Source organism: Alexandromys fortis, unplaced genomic scaffold (genome assembly GCF_014885135.2).
Source record: "Alexandromys fortis isolate MF-2015 unplaced genomic scaffold, M_Fortis_MF-2015_v1.1 scaffold_127, whole genome shotgun sequence".
Lineage (NCBI taxonomy): Eukaryota > Metazoa > Chordata > Mammalia > Rodentia > Cricetidae > Alexandromys > Alexandromys fortis.
Genome location: NW_026068006.1, coordinates 1,624,916 through 1,648,906, shown reverse-complemented (window position 1 = coordinate 1,648,906; position 23,991 = coordinate 1,624,916). Strand labels below are relative to the sequence as shown.

General features: G+C 45.4%; 2 protein-coding genes across 3 annotated transcripts in view; both read left to right on the top strand.

Annotated features, from left to right (window-relative positions):
* Positions 1–11,245, top strand: part of Smad1 (SMAD family member 1) — a 63,062-nt gene extending 51,817 nt beyond the window's left edge. For both annotated transcript variants that reach the window (XM_050161520.1, XM_050161521.1), the window contains exons 6-7: positions 4,013–4,269; positions 9,892–11,245. In XM_050161520.1, the coding sequence (XP_050017477.1) occupies positions 4,013–4,269; positions 9,892–10,035 (401 nt within the window). In that variant the 3' untranslated portion in view covers positions 10,036–11,245. The remainder of the gene's footprint in view (positions 1–4,012; positions 4,270–9,891) is intronic.
* Mmaa (metabolism of cobalamin associated A) overlaps positions 1–23,991 on the top strand; it is a 152,919-nt gene that overhangs the window by 54,458 nt on the left and 74,470 nt on the right. The window lies entirely within an intron of this gene.

Here is a 23,991-nt window from a genome sequence, read left to right as displayed (position 1 = left end):
TCCAGTAAGTAAATTCTAATTGATACAGCCATGCTAATAGGGAAATTAATGATAACTAAATAGACAGTGAGTGCTAGAATACAAATATCATTTTGTAACTACTACAGTAAGGATCACATAAGAGTCATCTGTGCAGGCTGGGGAGGTGGCTCTGTGGGGAAAGGGGCTTGCACCATGCCTGACAAACTCAGTTCAATCCCTAGGACCACATGGTAGGAGAAACACACACACACACGATAGCCCATAGCATATGCCTCACACAATCATGCATACACATAGAACAAGCAAGTGTAGTAAGAACAAAGGATCATTGGTGTGTGCAAAATACAAAGAAAAATTTTGAGACTCGAGGTCTTTGCATGTTTTAAAGTGTTTCTCCACAAACTGTTTTAGGCAAATAAAAACAATTGCAGAGCAAAAATTAATTCTACAGTGGATAAATCTGCAGTCAGTAAACGGATCGATCCCCCTTCTTGACATCACCACTGAGAGCTGTATGGGTAGCTGATGCAGGGGAAGCAGAGGCAGGCAGATCTCTCGATTCCAGGCCAGCCAGAGCGACATAGTGAGACCCTGTCTCTAAATAAATAAATAAAGTGAAAAATGAAAGAATCAACATTATTTTAATAGGTGCTTAAGAGACACTTGGGAAGATTTTTAAGATTTATTCTTAGATCCAAAGAGGAAATCTAACAACTGTTGAACTCGGTGAACATTTCCTTGGTATGACCAAAGGGAGCGGAGACAGAAATAACAACCCAAGGTGAAGTGGTAGATAGAACTTAGGTTCATAGTGCAGATGTCTGTCAATATGTTTAGAATGGAAGAGTGTATATTTCATTAAATTTTAATGTGGCTATTCCCCGCAAAGTAGTAAAAAGCCAAATGGTAGAATTTCCTCTTTAAGAGGTTAGGAGGAAGTAAGGGTTCTGGGAATGCACTTAACATCACTCCAGATGCCCGACTGGTGGACTCTGTCCACTCGAGATGATGAAGAAGCCGAGGTTATCGTTAAGGAAGCCGAGACATTATGTGGACATCGTGACCAATGATAATATTCTTGGGATGGATTCTCAGAAGGAACCAGCAACTGTTGGTTACACACTTTGAGAAAGTTCTTACTGATTTGTACCTCCCATTAGACATAGACATGTGCTGTTTCCTCTCACGCTGGACAGGGCATGGGAGGATGTCCCATCTGTCCGTGTCATTCTGTTTATCTGGACAGTTGTATGACCACGTTCCCTGACCTGTCGCTGGTCACCAGCACAAGGCACCTTAAAGAAGAAAGGCTCATTTCTGCTCATGGTTCCATCCTGGCAGGGAAGCATGGTGACAGGAGGCATGGTGGCTGGGGCAGAAGCAGAGGACCTATATTTGAACCACAAGTACAAAGCTGAGAGAGTGAGCTGCAGATGGCTCAAGACTTTAACCCTCAAAGCTCTCCCACGGGGCTCTACAAGAGAGAGCAACTGCATATACAGACAGCCTTTGTTGAAATAGGAGCGGCAGGGCTGCGTCCCCAACACCCCGGCCGCTTGGCTAGCCTATGCCCGAAATAACAACACACAAACTGTATTCATTTAACTGCTTGACCCATTTCTATCTAGCCTCTTCTAGGCTAACTCTCGCACCTGGACTAGCCCATTTCTAGTAATGTGTGTAAGCACCCCAAGGTGCGCTTACCAGGAAGATTCTAGCCTAAGTCCATCGTGGGTTGGAGCTGCCTGGAAGAGCAGAGCATGGCGTCTCTGCTCCAGAGAACAGAGCTGTATGGTCCCTCTGGAAGCAGAGCAGAGTCTGACCTCACTTCCTCTTCCGCCCAGAATTCTATTCTGTTTACTCCTCCCATCTATGTTCTAAGCTATGAGGCCAAGCAGTTGGTTTATTATAATTAACCAATGACCTTCCTCTATCAGCTTAGCACTGTGCAAACTTTTCAGGCAGTTAGTAATTCTTTCTGTGTTATTTTGTGACTTAAATTAGGTTACAATGTGATCTTTTTGTGTGTGTGTGTGTGTGTGTGTGCAGGCTGCATGATGTGGTGCCAGTATTACTTGAAAGGGAAAATAAGAATAGTTAAAAATTGTAATGGACAGCAACAAAAGAATGGGACATTAGGGCTAAAATAACACTGTAAAACTTCAAGTAAACCAATCAGTGTGTAGACAAAACAGTGAAATACAGTTGGACTCATATTGACATGAGAGGGTAAGGTTCAGTGACAACACGGGCCGGTAGCCTCTCCATGGTCCTGCGTGTGTACACACGTGAGAGTGATAACGGCAAACAATTCCAAAGCTTGATGAAAATATATTTATATGAAAGGTAGTTTTCTACCTCAGCAAAAATCTTAAATTCAACTAAGGGATTTAAACTTCTCTAGGTTGAAACATATATCTAAATCTATTTATGTGTCTGTCTACCTTTCTATGTATCTATCTACACATGTACACACATATATAAAATGTTTAAAGTTGAAAGACAAAGGAAGGACAGGAAAATACAAAATAAATTATTTATATCTATCCCTAAAGATGATTAAAACCCACAACCCCAGTGTGCTTAATAGGTGAGTTGTCAAGACAGTGAGTTCACAAGAGACACCCAGATGGCCACTAAACGGAGAGTTTGCCCAACCCCGTGTGCAAATTAAAATAATTGTCTTATTTTCCAGCTAGGAACACTTTGCTTTTGTTTAAGCTCAGGATCAGGAAGGGCTGGCGTAGGCCAGATGAGCGCGGCACCCACACACTGCTGGTATCCTCGTAAACCAACCCAAGCGTTCTGGAAAGTCGTTTGGCAGAGTGATTCAAAGGCCTTCCATCCAGGCTTTTAACTTCGGAATCTCTGTGGTGGATATTGGTACAAACCGTTCAGTGGCATCAGTCATGATTGCCGCAACAGAAAATGAGTGTCGGCACTGGTCTGCTGAGGGAGCCTGGGAGCCGTTCTGGCAACAAAGCCGCACAGAAGTTTCAGTGACTGCAGACTGTTAATTAACAAGCATCTTCCCTGTCACTGAAGGAATCTTAATATCTTCCACATCTTTGTATTTTCATATATTGTCTTAATTTTCTAAAATGAAAGTCATCTTTATTATGGGGAGAGGTGGGTTTTTTTTTTCTTAAATAGTTTTCTCTCTGTTTTTTTCTCTTAAATACATTTCTCTGTATCGCTAAACAAAATGGATTTCTGCCACAGTGGGTAGAGCTGATTCTGCAGTCTTAGCCCTGCGTGTCTGTAGAAATGCCACGTGGTGTTCCACAGACCGTCACAGTGCCTTTGCTACTACGCCATTCCAGGGCCACCTGCAGCTTAGCCAGAGGGTCCTTCTTCCTTCTAAAGATTTGTCTTTGTTTATTTCGCATGCGTGTGTGTAGCGGGGGCGCGTAGCAGTCAGAGGACAGCCTTGAAGTGTTTGTTCTCTCCTCTGCCAGCTTCACTAGGAGGGGATCCAGGTCTCTGCCCCTTCTCTTGTGAGGGCGGGGTGTCGTCTAGACTCCGAGCACTCTAAGTTGTAAGAAGTTTTCAATTATTATTTTTAGTAGTTTGGTGAGCTCTTATTTTGCACAATACATTTTTTTTTCTATTTAAAAGGCTTTTGTTTTTAACTAGACCTCAAGTCTTAAAGCTCCCAGTGGTAATTCTTCACCCCGGGTTTCATTCCTCCACGTTTATTAATCATCCCTTCTCTCTCTGAAGTTTAATGAACAGTTTATCCCTGTCCTAAACGCAGAAGATTTTAAACGTGCAGGATACCCCAGTCAACTGCAGGTTTTATTGCGCTCTATTTTTAGAGTGCAAATATACTTTCAACTCTGGCCAAGTGGGACATTAAATACTTACAAAATGAAAGTGTTATGCCTTATTATTTTTGAGAGACATTGTTATTTCGTGAACACACTGGCTGACACAAGGGTAACATAGTTCCCCAAGTGTGTGTGTGTGTGTCAGAATGCCCGTGTGCAGAGCCACGTTGCCTCGGCTGACACGCCTTGTCCTGTCGCAGGGGTCCACCTGTACTACGTTGGCGGAGAGGTGTATGCCGAATGCCTCAGCGACAGCAGCATCTTCGTGCAGAGTCGGAACTGCAACTACCATCATGGTTTTCATCCCACGACTGTCTGCAAGATCCCCAGTGGGTGTAGCTTGAAAATTTTCAACAACCAAGAGTTTGCTCAGCTGCTGGCACAGTCTGTGAACCATGGTTTCGAGACAGTGTATGAACTCACCAAAATGTGCACTATTCGAATGAGCTTCGTGAAGGTAAGCGGTGCCCACCCATCTCACTTTGTACTTCCTCACAGTACACAAACCTCTGCCTGCCTGGTATATATTCCTAACACATCTAACAAGAGTGTCAGTGCCTAAGAGGTTGTCATGGAAACACATAGTCCTCTCCTCCCACCATGGAACTCCCAGAGATGAAACTCTGGTCTCCTGGCTTGGTGGCAGGCACCTTTATCCTCTCCTGAACCATCTTGCTATTCTTGGGCAAACTGGGGGTCTAATGTAGTCCAGGTAGCCTTTAGCTGGCTGAGGCTGTGGATGGGTTTGAGACCCTGATCTGTCAGCTCCACATCAGGAGTACCTAGGATTCTAGGACTGTGTCCACCACTACCCCATCGCAGGGTCTCTGGTGTGCTGGGTCCCTGGCCCCATAGCTATTATAGAAATACATACATACATACATACATACATACATACATACATACATAGAAAATGGTGTGTATTTAACACGGGCCTTAAGATCATCCTGTGAGGCCGACTGAATAAATGCATCTCCATTCTCCTTTGCTGCTGGTGCTGCCGGGATGCCAGCACTAAGTGGTCGTAGTTCAGCAGTCAGCGTATGATCATTTAGGGCCTGGGGGGGGGGGGTTGTGGCACTTTGATTCCTGGACCCATGTGATACAGAGACAGAAGCAAGTCCCTTGAGTTGTTCTCTGGCCTCCACCTGTACACACACACACACACACACACACACACAGGGCCAGGAGGGGAACAAATGTAACTAAGTAAGTAGAGAAGTTCATCACACTGGAAATTAGTTTTAATTGGTCATTTTTAAAAAGTATTTCTAGTAAATCTTGTGTCTTACATATAATTCAGAAGTTAGCAAGGCCCTTGGCGTTCACTTTGAGTGTTCTGCGGTCTCAAAGAAAGGAGACCATTCGAGTCATTGCTTGTCTCTGACCTCTTCTGCCACTAAGAAATGGAAGATTTTAAGGTGCCATTGAAAAAGAATCTAAATGTGTATCTGGTGCCAGCATTTGTCTCTGGAGTCTGAAAGATGCTTTTTTAGCCCGCTTCACCTAGAGGAAGAGCACTAATTACAACCCGGGGTGAGGCAGTCATCTCTGTGCGCTGTCTTCAAAAGCTCCTGGACTTCTTGTTGGGCCTGTTTGGTGGTGTGCTCATCACTGGGGGTCATTCCAGAGCCTCGCTTTGTTCATCCTCGTCCAGATCAAAGGTTCCTTCCCTCCTTCTGGCCGAGCACTGAAGGAGGCCTTTCTTTACCCCGTAAAGAAGTTGGCCTCTATGTTGTGCGCAGACGTGACCACAGAGTTCTCCTTGTTCATTATTCACGAGCGCCATTTAATTTTTGACTTAGCTTTTTGGCTCAGACAGTTTTCAGAATGAGGCCAGCAACTTGCCAAAGTGCTTTTTATTTGGAAGGAAGAGCAACCCCTGAACGGTTGTTTTAACTGGTTGAGGTGCAGGGCCTTTCTCAGCCCTGCTCTTGATCTGTAAAATAGGGCCGGGTGGAATCGGGACCTTGGTAATTATTCTCGAGATCACTTGATGGGGCTTTGATTATAGAATTTTTGAGGACGCTTTGGCTCTTGTGCTCCAGTAAGCTCTCCTGCATCCATTTCCTACTGATTATATAACTAACAGGTGGTGTTACTTTATATAGCTAAAAACAACCTTTAGTATAAAGTATTTAATGATTTATTCTTTTATCAGTGTGTGTGTGTGTGTGTGTGTGTGTGTGTGTGTGTATACCCATGGAGACCAGAAGAGGGTGTCACATCTCTTGTGGGGGGGGTCTACGTACCCATGGAGACCAGAAGAGGGTGTCACATCTCTTGTGTGTGTGTGTGGGGGGGGTCTACGTACCCATGGAGACCAGAAGAGTGTCACATCTCTTGTAGAAGGAGTGACAACAGTTGTGAGCACTTGTGGGTTCCTGGAACCGGACTCAGGTCATTTGGAACAGCAGCAAGTACCCTTAACTGACAAACCATCTCTTCAGCCCAAAGCTACAGATTCAAAGTCTGTTGACATTGTTCTTTCAGCAAGTACTTTACCACTATTCCAAAAAGACAATACAAAGTGGGAAAAAGACGCATCTAAAGTCTCTGGCTCCAAGATGCATGTGAACAGCTCTCAATGAGTTTAATAATAGCACAGCATTGAAAGAATTTAGTATGTGTTAGCATGGAGGACTGTCCAAGTTGTGATGGACATGGCTGGGGGTTTAGGATGGACAAATGGCTCAGCAGTTAAGAGCATTTACTGCTCTTACAGAGGACCAGAGTCCTGTTTCCAGCACCCACATCAGGCAGCTCGTATTTGCCTCTAACTCCATTTCCAAAATCCTGACGCCTTCTGTCCTCCATAGGTACCTGCATACACATACGCATAATAAATAAATGTTTTTAAGCTCGGTAACTGTAACACAGCCATCGTCACACAACAGGAAATTGTGTGTTGGCAGCAGAGCTTTACAGACTTTCTGTAGCTCTACACTGCCATGAGGGAGCCTGGCTCTGGCTGGCCTCCCAGTCTCCTGGAGAAACGACGCACAGCATCTTACTCACGTCAATAGGCCACCTCATGTTGTTTTCGAGATGACTTTGGGTGTTAATAAAAAATTAAACTTTATGAATGTTAAAAGCCAATTCCTCCCTATCTGAAAAACCCCAATCAGTTTGGCAAAGAGAACGTAGAGCTTCTGCCTCATGTTGGCCATCCTGGATGTCAGAGGTTGGATGGTAAGCACCTGCCTTCAGAGAACCCACTGTCTGCAAGGCAGACCTGTATGGTAACTGTTGCCGTTGACTCTGCAAGCCCAGGGACCTACATGCACAAACATATATGGGTGGAATTCATGTGCCCCGGTTTTATCTTCACAGTTCTCATATTCAGACGTAATCTTTAAAACTGCTGTAGAAGGTGCATAGCAGAGGTCAGGAGACCCTGGTAGCTACTGTTCTTTACAAGCGAGAATCAAGTGGAAAACTTTGAGTTTCTTATCACTCACACCAACACCACTGTTTGTTTTTCAACGTAAGACAGGGTCTCACTGTGTAATCCAGTTAGCCTCAAGCTCAGTGCAGCCCAGACTGACCCTGAAGTCTCCACCCTCCTGCCTCCACCTCCCACTAGTGCTAAGATTACTGGATTATGGTACATCCTCTCACCTGGTTCCCATGGTGACATCTGTGGAGCGTTACTGTCCTAACGAGTCATTCTGAAGCTGTGGCGCAAAGCACCTTCTTGGCTAAATGAATGACAGAACCTGCTGCTTCAAGGCAGCGACCAGGTCTCGGAAGAACTTTGGGGGTGTGCAACTGTTCTCCTGTCGGTTTCACTTGAGACTGGAAGATCAAGAAGGTCTGTGCTGTTGACAGGTAGAATTTCATCTGCCAGAGTGGGGAAGAAACATCAGTCTGTCTGACGTCACCTTTACCATATTTGTAAAGGGAGAATTTAATGATAGCTTTAACAGGGCTGGGGATGTCTGTGGTGATGTGTGTTGCTTAGCTTGAGATAGGCTTTGGGTTTCATTCCCAATGTCACAGAAATGGTTGTTAGAAGGGAACCAAGCATGGAAGCCCACACCTGTAATGCCAGCACATTGGAGGCTGAGGCCCAAGGAGCCACAGATTTGCAGCCAGCTGGGACTATGTAGTGAATTTCAGGCTGGGCTGTAGAGTAAAACTCTGTCTGAAAGAAAAATAGATGGGGGCCAAGGAGATTGTTGAGTCAGTGAAATGCTTCCCGTGCATCTGTGAGGACCTGAGTTTGGATCCCCAGCATCCATTTCAAAAATTAAAAACTGCCAAGGTGAGATGACTTGGTGGGTAGAGGCACTCACTGCACAGCTTGGCCACCCGAATTCAGTCTCCAGGAAACATGCTGTATGACGTTGTTCTTCGGGAGATGTGAACAAACATCTGCTCACCCCAGACGGGACCAATACAGACCAAAGTATGGATGGATACCTCTGAAATCCATGAACAAACATCTGCTCACCACAGATAGGGGACCAATGATAGAGCAAAGTATGGATGGGTACCTCTGAAGTCCATGAACAAACATCTGCTCACTCCAGACAGGGGACCAATACAGACCAAAGTATGGATGGATGCCTCTGAAGTCCATGAACAAACATCTGCTCACTCTAGACAGGGGACCAATAATAGAGCAAAGTATGTATGGGTACCTCTGAAGTCTAGCTTGTGAGCCTTTGAGTTTTATTGGGGTTACTTCGAGAAATAGAAATGACTCAAAGACAGCTAAGTCACTACGTAAAATGCAGACAGCTCAGCAGATTGAAGTGTGTCTTTTCCCAACTCAGCTGGTCTGCGCCTCTTCTAGACAGTTTGCCTAGCCTGTCTTCCAGGCAGCCCAGCTGGTCTGAGTGTCTCAGCAGTCCTTACTGCTCATATCAGCTTGGGGAGGAAGGGAACTCGTGAATCTGGTCAGTTCCGGGGACTTCCTCAGGCTTTTGAGTTGTTTGCTTCCTGAGTTTTAAGGAGTTTGCCTAAGTAGGGTGGAATGTTTCACTTCCCCTTAGACCATTGGGCATTTATGGAGCTTCCCTCTAAGACCGAAGGTTGGATCCTTGAAGAAATTGCTACATAACATGTATGAAGGGGAGAAGAAAAACCCAGCTTCCCAGAGCGGTTCTCTGAGCTCCGGAAGCACACACATACATGCAACAACAACGAAAGCTGGGTGCAGTCCTGGGTGGAATCCCGTGTAGGAGTCAGGTCTAGCCTGATTGGAAAAAGCCCTAGGCTCAGCAAGAGATACAGTGGAGTGTGATTGAATAGGACAACCGGTGTTGATCGGTGTCCTCTCCAGGCATGACAGACAGATAAAGGGGCAAGAGATTGCTCAGTTAAGGGTGGAGCACTCTTACAGGGGTTCTGGGTGAGGTGGTTTACAGCAGCCTGTAACTTCAGCTCTAGGGGATCCAACTCCTTTCTAGACTCCACAGGTATCACATTCATACATAAAGCCATACTCAAGTACCTACATATATACACAAATTTTAAAATATTAGGAAAAATAAAGCCAGGTTTGATAGCACATGCCTTTAATTCCAGTGCCCAGGAATCAGACAGGTAAGCTCTGAGTTTGAGGCCAGCCTGGGCTACATAGGGAGTTCAGGCCGGCCCCGGGCTACATAGCAAGAACATTTTTAAAAGTATAAGTAAATAAAGTTAACATAACAATGTGGGGAATATTTAAAATATCTTTATTCAAACAACTTGAATATATTTAAATTTTTTGATTGCCCAAGACTAGTGGGTATTTATTTATTTATTTATTTGAAACAAGGCTCATTCTGGCCTGGAACTCACAGAGATCTGCCTGATTCTGCCTCCCAAATGCTGGATTAAAGATGTGTGCCACCCCACTAGACAAAATGGGTGGTCTGGGGTTTTTGGATAGACTTTGAGTGGTCAGTGTCCATCGCCAAAAATTAGCCACCAAATCACCCATTCATTTGTGGTGTGTTTGTTTTCCTTGTAGGCCACAGCCACGAGTCCAGGCAGAATTCCATGAACTGACTGTGTGATCTTTTTACTTAGGAGGCTGAGTCACCCAGATAAGGGAGTTAATGACTCTGTGTTTTCCTTTTCCTAGGGTTGGGGAGCTGAATACCACAGGCAGGATGTTACTAGCACCCCCTGCTGGATTGAGATACACCTGCATGGCCCTCTCCAGTGGCTGGATAAAGTTCTTACCCAGATGGGTTCGCCCCACAATCCTATTTCATCGGTGTCTTAGAGGGCTCTGTGTCTTGCAAACTGTTGAGCCGTGCATGTACTTGAAGGATGGGATACGTCAGATGGGATGAAGACCTGACAAGGAGCCTTGATCATACTTGACCTCTGTGACCAACTGTTGGCTTGAGAAGGTGACAGACCTGGGTAACGTGCTGTTGACATCGAGAACCTGTTCGGTTTACATCGTGACACCCTGTTGTGTAATCAACTGAAATGCTGACTTTTAGCAGGACTTTTGTCTATAGTTAAAAAAAGGGATGGCCAAGCCAGGGACAAATTATCTATTAGAAGAAGAAGAAAAACAACGCTCCTACGCAGTCCTTTCATTTGGAGTGTCTGGCAGAACGTCAGCCTTTCCCAAGTGTGCTTTTCATCAGGTCCCGAGCCTACACCGAATCATCTTCCCGTGGGCTCTCGTCATATTTGAAAACTATTTGTTTAGACATGAATGGGGTTGTGTTTGTTTTTAAAGTAACGGTTAATCTATGACATACACAGTAGTCTTTCTAAAACTGTATGCTCGCTACTGCTGCCAGGATGTCGTCGGGTGTGTGCTCTTTGCTAAACGTGTGTACAGAGTGTTTGGAGGTTATGAATAGTCCACATGGCTAGCGGATCTAGAAAGCATTTGAGGGGCGGGGTGGGGGGAGGAAATGACAGCCGCAAACAGAGACTACACCATAGAGTCCAGTTCGTCGCCTTTCGTGAGCAAACTGGTGTCTGAATTTGCTGTGTTCCAGTTTTTTTTTTTTTTTTTTTTTTAGAGTTTTATCTGACTTTTTTCTTTCCTTCTATCTCCTCTGCTCCACAAGGCAGTTAAGCAGCTGGCTAATCCCTGGAACTGAGAGGGCAAATGAATGATTCCTTTTATTTGCAGATCTGCAGGCTGTGTGTTTCAGCACCCAGGACGTGGAAAGCTTAAACTAACTGAGCAGTTTTTACGGAGTTTACGATACAGACATAGGCTTTAATTTCCAGATAAATTGTTTGCCAAACCTCGTAGCGCTCTTTACCCTGCACAGGTTTAAAGAAGGTCCCCATTGGAATCCATTTCAGACGCTTTTTTTTTTTTTTTTTGTACTGTTTGGTTTTGTTTTCTTCCGCTAATTTTTCTATTCTCCTCTGCTCTTCCCCATTGAGTACCCTTTTATTCCGGCTCTAGCGGGTTTTCTCTACTGGAAAATTTTAAATAAACCTGCCATTATTGCTTACTTTGATTAAAAATGTGTGTCATTTTTTTTCCTTGCATGTTAAAATTTTGGATCAGTAAGACCAGGTGATCTTTTGAGTACTCTCTGCCAGATACAAAAAGCTCAATTAGTATCGTGAAGACATGGAACGTGACTTCCTAAAAAAAGCAGAGTGATTTAAAATCAGAAGACAAAGGGACCATAACACTGGTATGGGGGGGGGTATGAAAAAACAATAAAATCTAAATGTGTAAACTTGAACATTTGTTTTTGAGGGAGGGGTATGTACCATGGTGTGACCATTCAGGTCAGAAGGTAGCTGGTGGGGCTGGTCCCTCCTCCATGATGGGAATTTCAAAGGTCAAACAGGTCCCTGGGCTGGGTAGCAAACACCATTACCCACTGGGCCATCTCACCAGCCCACAGATGCGTAAGCTGTTTATTGTAAGGAACTTCGGCAGCACAGTTCCTGATGGATGCCCTTAGTTAACCGGAAGTGTAGATTCCTGAACTGAAGGCACCGTGTAGGGTGACGGTGGGAGAATACAGCCAGTGTGGGCTGAGAACCAAGACTGCACAGGAGAAATGATGGCCTTTGTGCCGTTTTATTGAGATAAGGTGTTGATCTCTCTCCCACCGAGGGAATTTTTTAAAATGTGTTTGAAAAAGCAACAGTTTGAGGTTGTTAAGTTTTCCTGCCACATAAATGCCACTGTTTCACCTCACGTTCTCTCCTGGACTTGGTACACAACCCCAAAATTTTAGGATCTGTTGCCCGTCACCACTTAAAGTCCACTTTAGAAGAAAGTTTTACTAAAACTACAAAACGTAGCCCCATAAACAATAACCGGGCCCAAATTTCTGCTTCTTGTCGTTGCCTCTAACACCATTAGTGCCAAGAAGAGAAAGCCTGGGCCAGGAGGTCTACACTGTGACCGTGTCCTGTCTGTCCTTGCTGGGCCACTTAGCTTCCGTGGGCCTCTCCAGGTTTGTTGATTAAGTCACACTCTTGAGCCAGAGATCACTCAGCTAACGTTATGAATACCCTAGAAATGTCCCACACAGAGGAGCCGCCTTTTCTTGAACCTTCTGTAGTCTGTGTTTTCCATCGGCCTGTATTGTTCCTTGTGCCAGTGACCAGGATTAGTGGGTAACAAGATAGATTTTTGGTTTCTTTATTATTATTATTATTATTATTATTATTATTATTATTATTATTATTATTAAGCTGGACTGGGGAGAGGGCCCAGCAGGTAGAGGCCAGATGTGAGGGTCAGAGTTTACACCCCTATCACCCAAGCCCACCTGAGAAGGCAGAGACAGGCTCCCTTGAGCAAGTTGACATGGACATTAGTCATATCTGTGAGCTCTAGGTTTGGCTGAGAGACGCTGCCTCAAAGAATAAGGTAAAAGATCCATCAGAAATGATCCCAACCATCAGTCTTGGGCATTCACATGGATGCATGCACACACATACCACATCCACACACTCAGCTCAAGAGTTCTCCCCTTTCCTGGTGGAAAGCCGCTTTCACTGTTCTCGAGTTCCTTTGGTGGTTGTTGGGCAGTTGTGAGTTGGTGTTATACCATTGGTGCCTTGAAAATGTGCTGGATAAAACACAAAGATCATCCCGACCATTGAGACCTACTAGATGAAGACCTTGTGGTGTGAAAAAAGGCCTTTCTTGCTTAAAGGAAATGATATGAAATTCTAGTAAAATCTTAATGAAAAAACATTCTCATCTGCCATAGGAGGTTAATGAGCAAGTCTGGGAATATTTTGTTAAAGGAATGAGAAAAATCAAAGCAACTGTTTGTCTAGATAACAGGAAAACAGATGAAGCTCAAGAAAATGACAAAGGGGATGTGAAGTGTTTCTGACACTAGGTAGCCGAAATGAGGAGCAGTGAGAGCCATGGCCCTGCCACCTCCGGCATGTGACAGAATTGGAGCTCCAGCCCTGGCCTCACCAGCCAAGTCCTGCCCTTCGTGCGGGTGCTCCCTCGTCTGTAAGGTGGCGATGGTAACACTCACCTCACTGGGTCATCCAGAGATGAACTGAACATATGCAAAGCTCTTAGAACTCCTCAGTAAATGATTAAATCTGCCTGGGAAAGACCTTTGATTCAGCTGCATTGCCTTTGATGGAGTAAGAGTCAGATCCTGTCCACAGGAGCCTATGGACTACCGGGAGGATGCTGGCAGGTTACACATACCCAGGTCTCTGCCGTGGGCACCAGGCCAGGAGCATCCCGACCTCAGTTCTCTTCCTCACAACAACATAGGGGATAACTGCCCCACCCCAGCTCTTGCTGTCCCTTGCTGAAATAAATGATTACGATGGCCGCTGTGTAAAGAGAAGCAGTTTATTCTTAGCTCACTGTGTGGAGGTGATTCATGACTTGATGAGGCAGACTCCTTGCCTTCAGACCTCTGTCAGGGACAGAGAGGGAGCAGTGTGTCATTACAGGAGCATGGGGCAAAAATGAACTAACCGCTCACCTCGTGGCTGAGCAGCAAGGGAGATGTGGGATTGGTGTCGCCCACTCTCCCTTTGAAAGCATGCCCAATGGCCCGAAGACCTCCAGCTAATTCCCACCTCTCAAAGTCTTCCCCATCTCCTGATAGCACAATTCTGCAAGCTAAGCCTTTGACACAATAGACCACCGAGTGGCTGTTCTGAAATGCTGTCCTCTGAGCGTAACAGCCATTACCACCTTAAACAGAACAGCTCTGACTGCCTGCAAGAAACTCCTAAAGTCAGGTCTGTGATGTTCTCTCCTAGGGAGTGAAGAGTCCTCAGACCTTCTCCTGAGATTTTAGCCACTCTTTCCTGACCCTCCATCCCAGCTTTAGGTAATTCTGCCCAAGTTGTACGTGGTCTTGGTTGCTGCTTCAGTAGGGATAGAGTGTGGAAGGCTACTGAAGTCAAGCGACACCATCTACGCAGCTGTGAGAGTCATCCACCATGGGGTAAGGCTTCAGGAATGTGGCTATTTACTGGTTACCCATGCTCCTCTAAGTAACCTCCCATGGCGTTCTGTAAATAAGGACAGTGGACTCACTGCTTCCCCAAACTTGATGTGACTGGAGTCATTCTGCCTGTCGCTGGTTCCATCGCTGAGGCAAGGAGACATGTGTGCACACCTCCCCCGGAAAAGGTCATACGACGGTGATGTTTAAGATCAAAACTACACATCATGTTTTAAAATATAAATAGACAAGCTCAGCTATTTTGTCCAAAGTCGCCTGGTGTAAACATAAACTTAATGCAAAATAAGAAGATAACAAGAGAAGAAATCGGGTTGAATTTTGCTGAAGGGAGATAGATAAAGGTTTTACAGAGGAAGTGGCATTTAAGACTGAACATTTGGATAATTGGAGAAACACTTAGGTAGAAGAGTCAGATCAGAAGTGCCTGTGGTGCGCTTATTGTTTGGTTTGACCCCCTAAAAATGCACTCTAGTCCTTGGGGACGCCGCTGCAATGTCTGCATGCTAGCTAGAGATTATACAGGCAAAAGATTGGTGAGGGAAAGCATGGATACAAGGCAAACGATAGCCAAGTGCAAGTAGGAGACAGAAGTGCATTTGGGGCCAATAAGTGTAGTGTAGATAGACAGGAGCCGTGCCATTAATGATCTTGGGTACATTAGACTAAAGGATGGGAAATTTTTACCTCCGATGAGTCTAGCCCCAAGACTGACGAGATCACTTGAGGATCAGACATGCACCCATTATGCAGCTCCACTGAAGGACCCCAGAAAGGAACAGAGAAGAACCACAGAAAGCAGGTTTTCTGTGAACAGGGTTTGGTTTACAGAAGGGCCAATACAAGACAGAAGGGCAAGGCCTGAGAATAAACAGGAATTACAAAGCCATTGCTGACCTGTGAGTTTTGGGCGTCTGTTTGCTTCTTTTCCAATCACTGTGATAAAATACAGAGATGAAATAACCTATGGAAGAAAGGTCTTATTTTAACTCACAGTCCAGGGAATCCATCATCACGAGAAAATCAAGGCAGTAGCTTGTAGCCACCAGTTACATGGCACCCACAACCAGGAACAGAGGCCATGCAGGCAATGCTGTATACAGCTCAGCTCCCTTTCTCCATTCATATAATCCAGGCTCCCAGCCAGGGAATGAAGCCGCCCACAGTGGGTGTCCCTTGCCTCCTGCTACCACAGAGTCAGGCGAGAGACAGAGCAGACTTGGCAGTTATTGCAGGCATTGGGAGATCTTCATATGCCCTCTCAGGACCCGGGAGACGCGATCATCTGGAGCGCTGCGCTGTCTCTCCTTCATTGGCGCCAGTCATCTGATGTCATGGCACCATCAGTCTCTGGGTTCCAAGGCAGGCTCCCGATTGGCTCAAGGGGAAGTTACTAAAGGGGTTACTCCCAGGCAGTCACAACTGTTTTTAGCTGGTTGTTGGTCTCCTCTTACAAGTGGGCATGTCTTTCCACCTCAGTGAACACAATCCCCCACAGACATGTTCATGTGCCCACCTCCTGTGAGGTTGACAATTAACCAAGCATTGGGGACAGAGCAGCTGTGGTACATAACCAACGTGTAAAGGTTTGGAGTCTGAGCTGGAAGGAGTGGAAACCGTATATTTGAGTTCAAGGTTTTGGTGACGAGGAGACAAAGATGGGGAAGAGAATGGCAGCTGGAAGATGAGTAGACAGAAGAAGGGTTGTGCTGGGACAGGTGCTGTGAGCACAGCTGTGGGCTGTCTCCCTGGCAAGCCAGCCACATGTTGAAGGAGCTGCGGGCTGCATTCCCACCTGGCTTCCGGGCGCCTGGCTAACTTATGCCCCTAAATAACAACACACAAATTGTATTCATTTAAACACTGCTTGGCCCATTAGCTCTAGCCTCTTACTGGCTAACTCTCACATCTTGATTAATCCATTTCTATTAATGTGTGTAGCACCACAAGGTGGTGACTTACCAGGAAGATTCTAGCCTATGTCCATCTTGGGTCAGAGCTTCATTGCATCTGACCCAGAGAGGAGAGGCATGGTGATTGCCTCACTTCCTCCCAGCATTCTGTTCTGTCTACTCCACCCACCTAAGGGCTGGCCTATCAAATGGGCCAAGGCAGTTTCTTTATTAACCAGTGAAAGTAACTCCTCCATCATCCACAGGAATGGGTGAAGGCTGAGCTGAAGGCAGGCAAGTCAGAGAAGCTGCTGCAGGGAGAAGGCGCCCACTACTGAGCAAACAACACAGTCTCAGGAAGTGTTGTGTGCATTGCTGAGGTGGGCACTTGGCCTGCTGCTGATCCATTTCCACAGCTGAAGCCAAGCATCAGAGGATAAGAATGTGGTCAAGTGCCTAGAGCTGTAACGTGAGGGCCTGCTTGTTGGGGTTTCTGTCCTACCCAGTTCCCACAGCCGGTAAGCCCCAAAGAAAATCCACACAGAGAGTCTATATTAATGACAAACTGATTGGCCCATTAGCTCAGGCTTCATATTAGCTCTTATAACTTATATTAACCCATTATTCTTATCTATGTTAGCCACATGGCTCAGTACCATTTTCAGCAGGGTAGGTCACATCTTCCTTCTTCCATGTCTGGGCAGGACTAGGGAGGAATGGGCTTCCTCCTTCCCAGAATTCTCCTGTTCTCATTACCCCGCCTCTACTTCCTGTCTGGTTGTCCTGCCTATACTTCTTCCTGCCTGGCTACTGGCCAATCAGCATTTATTTAAAACATAATTGTTTGACAGAACACAGAATTGTCCCACACCATAGAGTTGAGGTTGACAAAGCAGTCCTGGGGAAATTTGAGCAAATGACAATCATTACCCTCATAGGGAGGATGCCTGTGTAGCTATATTGCTTGTCTTCATCATACTGTGACCATGCCTGACTTAGTCTCATTGCTGTGGTCAAAGACCTGCTGAAAGCAGCTTGAGAAAAGAGGGCTTGTGGCTCATAGCTCCAAGTCATAGTCCACCACAGTGGGTAAGGCCTGGTGACAGGTGCCCGAGGCAGCTGGTCACACACCCTGCATCTGCAGGCGGAAAGTGAAGAGCAATGAATTCTGGTGCTCCGCTCACTTTCTCATTTTTATTCAGTTGAGGACCCCAACCCAGGGATGCTGCTGTCCACATTTAGGGTGGGTCTCCCAATTAACCTAATAGGATAACCTTCCCAGGCATGTTGCCACGGTGCTTCTAAATCCCATTAAGTTGAAAGTGAAGACTAAGTATTAACAACTCCCAAAATAATTTTTTTAAAGAACAGTGAGTTATATATTGCAGAAGACTGTCCACAAACTCACTGTGTGGCTAAGGATGACCTTGAACTTCTGATCCTCCTGTCTCCACCTTCCGAATGCTGGGGTTACAGATGTGGGCCACCATTCCCTGGTTACGTGATTTAGGGGATGCCTGGATCAATCCTGAGCAGAGACACTCCACTACACCCTTTGCTCACAACTGCCACCATTGGCTTCAGAGTCTACCAGCCAAACCCCCAGAACTACAGTCTCTCGGGCTCCGCTCATCTCTCCCCTCACGGAATTTGCAGTCCTCAGCCTGTGTGTGTCGCCTTCACCATCCCTTAAGCCATTCACCCCTCTGCAGTTCTACGTCCCAAATTCTCCCTCTCCCTTTGTAGGCAAGGATTTATTTTGGTTGTGTAATCTGACCTCCTCTGGCCAGGACATGGAAGTCTTCTATTCTGCTTCTGGAAGTGTAGGATTTGTAACTAGGTGATCTGGCAGCTGCTTTGCCATGGGTGACTGCCTAAATACACACCACATTCTACTGTCACCAGTCATCACATATAAATAACCCACTTGTATCTAGTAAGATCTATTAACTTGTCCCTACCAATGCTCTTATCCCATCTTGGACTTGGCTCTTGCCTAAATAGAGTTAGAAGCTTAAATCAGCATAGGACCTGCTTTCCTGGAGGAAGGAGACAACGTAAGTGGATTTAACATTTATAGGCTGTGTAATTCTGCTTTAGTGTAAGCATTAAGTGTAACATTACTCAGGCATTTCTTTAAAGCTAATTCGTGTATGACAGTAAAGTGCTTTAAAGTTCAAACCAGCACGACTCCAGTATCAATGAATTATGACATTAATCTGTCTTCAAAGTGGGGGAAGGGTTCTATATTTATTCCAGACTCCAGCTTCCGTCTCTCTCTGTCTCTGTCTCTCTCTGTCTGTCTCTCTCTCTCTCTCTGAAAATTTCCTGTAGTCACTTTCGAGTTCAGATATTAAGGTTGTGCGTACAGCGTGGCAGTTATACCTAGTTTTAAGTTGGTGAATTTTCTTTGACTTAGAAAATGGTATTCATTAAATTCCTTAGAAAATATGAAAGTGTCTTTTAAACTGAGAAACCCCAGTCCTGTGCTGGAAGTGACCAATAAATATTGACCGGTGAACCTCACCGGCCACTTTTCCTGAGAACACGAGCCCAGACCTTCTGTCTGAGGCTGCCCTTAATGCAAACATTAATTACTACTTTATAGCACACTATTATTATTATATCCATACTCTGCAATGGGAAATAGTTTGACATACATAAAGGAATGCATCCTCATGCTTTGATAAATGAGTATAATTAGTACCAAAATTTTTACCCATAAGCCAAAACTAGTGTCATCAATCATTAAATATTCCTATTAAAATTAATGTGTGAAATGTCAGTGCTCCTCTTAATGGAATAATTAATAGAGAAGTGCTTTGTTTAATAGTATAGGGTCCCCACGGCTCTGTCCTGCCTGCCCTTCTCCTCTCCATCCTCTTACTCTTCCAATGTGACCTGCAATCTTCAATCCCAGGGCTCAAAATGCCTCCCATGTACTGCTGGTCCCTGGGTGAGTCTCCAGCCTCACCTTTCAGGAACCTGGAGATCCACATCCACATTTCTCTCCTGTGTCATCTCAACCTTACCATGGGTCCAGCTGAACTCCCACATCGCTCTCACCCACGCATGATCTTCCCTTTCCTGGTCACTACAAGTCAGTGCCATTTACCAGTTGACAAAGAGACTCATCCCATGTTGGGGGCTGTGGACCCCCAGACCCTAAATTTCCTGCAAACAACTTGCTTGCAGCTGCTCCGGGCAAAACAAATTGTTTTCCTGTGTTTGCAGCTGCTCTGAGCACGAGACAGGAGCAGAAAGATCCCGAGAGCTGGGGCGTGGCCAGAGCACTAGATAAGTTGCCCCTGAGCACAATAAAGAGGGCATTCTTGTTTCAAGGATGACCCGTGTCCCCGTGTCTCTGTCTCTGTGTGTGTTTAAATCTCCAGGCCCCTTTCCAGGCTCGCAGACCGTACCATCGCACATAGAGCAGATGCTGTACTTTACAATCCCACATCAAAACCATTGAAAGTCCCTCTGCCTCCACCCTTCACCCATCCTCAGCAGTACATCCACTTCTTTTCAGATCTACTTCTCCCACCTCAGCTGAGGTGGCGTCATCTCCTGCCCCCACCATGGCTTCTTAAATCGTAGATATCGACCATATATATAGGTGGTCACACAACGAATGTGCGGGTTACAAGAAATTGGCATCAGTAAAGGGTTTGTAAATGTGCAGTGACCAAAAATTAATTCAAAGTCCAATGCTTAATGAATCAAGGCATCACGTGACTTCACTTCACTGCAGCCTTGGTTCAGACCACAAAACATTCACACCTTACATAGCATATGCCACCATGCTGCTACCCACGAATACTACCCGCAACACCTAAGCTTGTGTTCAAAGCGACTGTATGGTATTATTAATTGCCTTGTTTTAACTCTACAGTTTTCTGCTCTTATAGAAACATAATGGTTTAATTACAGAGAACAAACATTAAATATTTTCATTCTTTCATTAAATCTAAGTAGGGATGTATTGTATAAGAATGTTTGATTTTAAAATTGCTGTTTGAGATGCTAAGTCCCATAGAAATAATTGTTTAATAAATTTTGGCCTGATATTATGATGGGATATACAACTTCCAGATGCTTTAAATATATTTCTCCATCTTGTACTATGTACTTATACAAAATGGTTCTCAGACTTTCCTATTATAAAAACAAACTATTGATCAACTCTGAAAACCTTTGGAGATATCCCACATCCAACAATATCAAATATTCTGCCACATTTAAATTTTTATGTAAAAATAACCAAATTTCTCATTAGTATGCAAATTTGTTTTGTCATTAATAAACAGTAAAAATACCACAGTAAAGAATGGCTTTAACATGAATTTCTTTTATCAATGACTATTTGATTTGTCGGCCTTATTTCATATATCTGCTTACCTAGGGGACCATGAAATTTCTCTGGTACAAAGGATGTGAGAAGAAAAGCTGAAACCCTGGCCTGAACCCTCACTGGAATCTGGGCTGCTTCCCTGTGTGCTTCCCTCAACTACACTTAAATCTTCACGTGAAGTCACTGTGTGGCGCACACCTTTAATTCAGCACTTGGGAGGCAGAGGCAGGCAGATCTCTGAGTTCAAGGCCAGCCTGGACTACAGAGTGAGTTCCTGGACAGCCAGAGCTACACAGTAAGACCCTGCCAAAAAAAAAAAAAAAAAAAAAAAAAACAAGCAAACATACAAACAATCCACATGGTCTTCAGGGTGTTGAAGAAACTATCTAGGACAAATGCATGGTCCTAACTTAAGTCTGGTCTTTTATCTTTTAGAGGCTGACCATGGCTAGAGAGATGGCTCAGTGGCTAAGGGTGTTTCACTGCTCTTCCAAAGGAACCAAGTTTAGTCCCAGCACCAGTGAAGGCCAGGAAGCTCGTTAGCACTTGCATGTCCAGCTCCCAGGGATCTGGAGCCTTCTTCTGGTCTGTTTTACAGATAAACCTTACTTCCTCTTCCACAGGAAGGGCCCATGCAGCTTGAATTTACAGCTTTAACCTCCCCTTGGATTGACGGGCTCCACCTCTTCAGAGTGCTGTTTGATAAAACCATGACGGTGTGAAGGCAGGTGAAGGGTATGCACCTTAGAGACAGCAAAACGTGGTTGAAGACAACTGTGAACATACAATTGTAATGGGGTTTCCAAAAGAGCGGAGAACGGAGCCCCACCTGGATCGCTATTAAATGGAGACAGCCCAGCTTTGGACACAGGGGACCAAGGGACCAGGCAGGTATGCACCCCATCAGCTCTTGGGCGGTCTATGGACAAGGTTAGACTCCAAGGATGATGTGGGTTATACAATGCTTCCTGTAAGTACCAATGTGTGTTTTCCCAGAAAACATGGGGCAGATAGGCCCATTGCTTTCACTGGATCCTCAAAACCATCTGTGGCTGAAAAAAGCTCACACTCATTCTCACAGTGGCCTCACCAATCAGGGTGTTTGCCAAGCCCCACAGCGCCTCAGCGACTCAGGTGAGTTGGTTAGCTTCAGCCACAGGCACTTTGAGAGCAGCATTTTCTCTGCAGCTCAGGCTACTCCTGCTCCTGACCTCCCCAACCACATGTTTATCTTTCTGTGCTCCACTTGCTCCACTTTGTACTTGGAGTCCATATGTAAAACCAGCTAAAGGCTGTGAAGAATAACCACGCCATAGCCTGCTTGCTGTGCTGTCTGGAAATTTACTCTGCTAAACAAATTAGTCCGTCGCTGTTGATTCAGCCTCACTAGAATTCAGGACAATAGCGAGATGTGACTGGGAGATAACAAAATGGCTAGTTAATGTCCACTCCGGAGCCTCAGGCCTTCCCCGCTTACTATCCGCATTTCCGTAGGCAGTCTGGTTTGTCGCATTCCCACTGTTTGACGGTTCAGTTCTGCATGCAGCGTGTGAGGACTTCTTTAGACAACACCTCTGACTGTTCCACATTCCTCCCAGAGACCAACATGGTGAGTATATCATAGAAACAGCTCTGTTTCTCAGTACCAATATTCTGTGTTTGCTACTTTCCTATCATTGCAACCAAGCACCCAGCAGGAAGTTAGCCAGGCGGTGGTGGAGCACGCCTTTAATCCCAACACTCAGGAGGCAGAGGCAGGTGGATTTCCGTGAGTTCGGGGCCAGCCTGGTCTACAAGAGCCAAATCCAGGAAAGACTCCAAAGCTACAGAAAAACCCTGTCTTGAAAAAAGACAAACAAAAATAAAAAAACGAGAAGTGCTTCCAGTAGAAAGAGTTCCATTGGTTCATGTGCTGAGCGTACATTTATCATGGAGGGGAAAGTGCCGTGGTGGCAGAAGCAGCTTGCACTGAGATGGCAGGAGCTTGGCTGCATTTATTTATCTCAACAGAGAGAGCGGGCTATAAATCTTAAAACCCCGTCCCCAGAGACTCACTTCCTCCAGACTTCCCTGCCTCCCAACGATTCGCAACTTCTGGAAACGGTGCCGCTAGCTGGAGAGAAGTCATTAGATACATGAAGCTGAGGAGGACAGTTCACATCCAGAGCATAAGTACTTTATAAACTGTTGGCAGTGTTCTATGTATCCTAAATTAAATACAATATTTAAAACAGGGTGAACAATATGCTTATTACATTTGATGTCCATTTCACACCAGATAATGTAAGTACGCTATAAGACTTTGATCCCCCCCCCCCCCCCCCCCCCCCCCCCCCCCCCCCGCTCCAGTGCTGTGGGGTTTTTTTCCTAATTCCACTTACACTGTCAAAATGCAGAATGTGTAACGAAATTACTGGGCTGTGTTTGAGCTTTTAAAATCGTAGTTGCATAGGCTCTTAGTTTCTGAAATAGATATGACTTGTTTTATTTATGCGCCAGCCAAGCTATTTTAACTCCTAACAGGTCTGTGCATTTTACTATTGGTTTGCTCTGTAGGACGCGACAATCCAAAGTGCTTGGAATTCTTCTCTCAGTTCCACCTGTTTATGTTTGGGAATAGAAGTGCCCTGTGTTTTAATCTGATACAGAAAAAGAGGAAACTGTGTGTTTCTGTGGCTGGTGACTGAGGCCTCTTTAGGGCCATGACTTGGTACACTTGCTGTCTTCGTGGCATTTATTTATGTGTCTATGTGCTGGTGTGTGCATGCTTGTGTGTGAAGGAGTGCATGCATGAGTGTGTGGGTGTGCATGCATGTGTGTGTGAAGGTGCACATGCATGTGTGTGTGAAGGTGCACATGCATGTGTGTGGAGGTATGCATGCATATGTGTGGAGGTGTGCATGCATGAGTGTGTGAAGGAGTGCATGCATGTGTGTATGGAGGTGTGCATGCATGTGTGTGTGAAGGAGTGCATGTGTGTGTAGGTATGCATGCATATGTGTGGAGGTGTGCATGCATGAGTGTGTGAAGGAGTGCATGCATGTGTGTGTGGAGGTGTGCATGCATGTGTGTGTGAAGGAGTGCATGTGTGTGGAGCCTAGAGGTTGACACTGCGTGCCTTTCTCAGTTATTCCTCCACTTTTGGAGTCCTCCCCGCACCGCAGATTTTCTCACTCAACCCGCACTCGTTGGTTATTGATCCGGTGGGACTAGTTGGCCACTGAGTCCCACAGGGCTTCCTTCCTCATCTCTTCAGGGCTGGGACTGAAATCAAGCACTGTAGCACCTGACTTCTTACATGGGTTCAGGGATCTGAACTCAGGTCCTCCGGCTATGCCGCAAGCACTCGCCTGACTGAACCATCCCCCAGTCCTACGTTCTTGGCTTCTGAATAATACTGTAGGGTAACAGGAAGCTCTTCCCAGGTTATGCACCTCTACAGGGATGCTGTGGCCTGTTTTGAAAGCTGGGGAGAGAACACGCAGAATAGGGTGTTCAGATTAAGATCTCTGCCTAGCGGTTTAGGCTCTTGC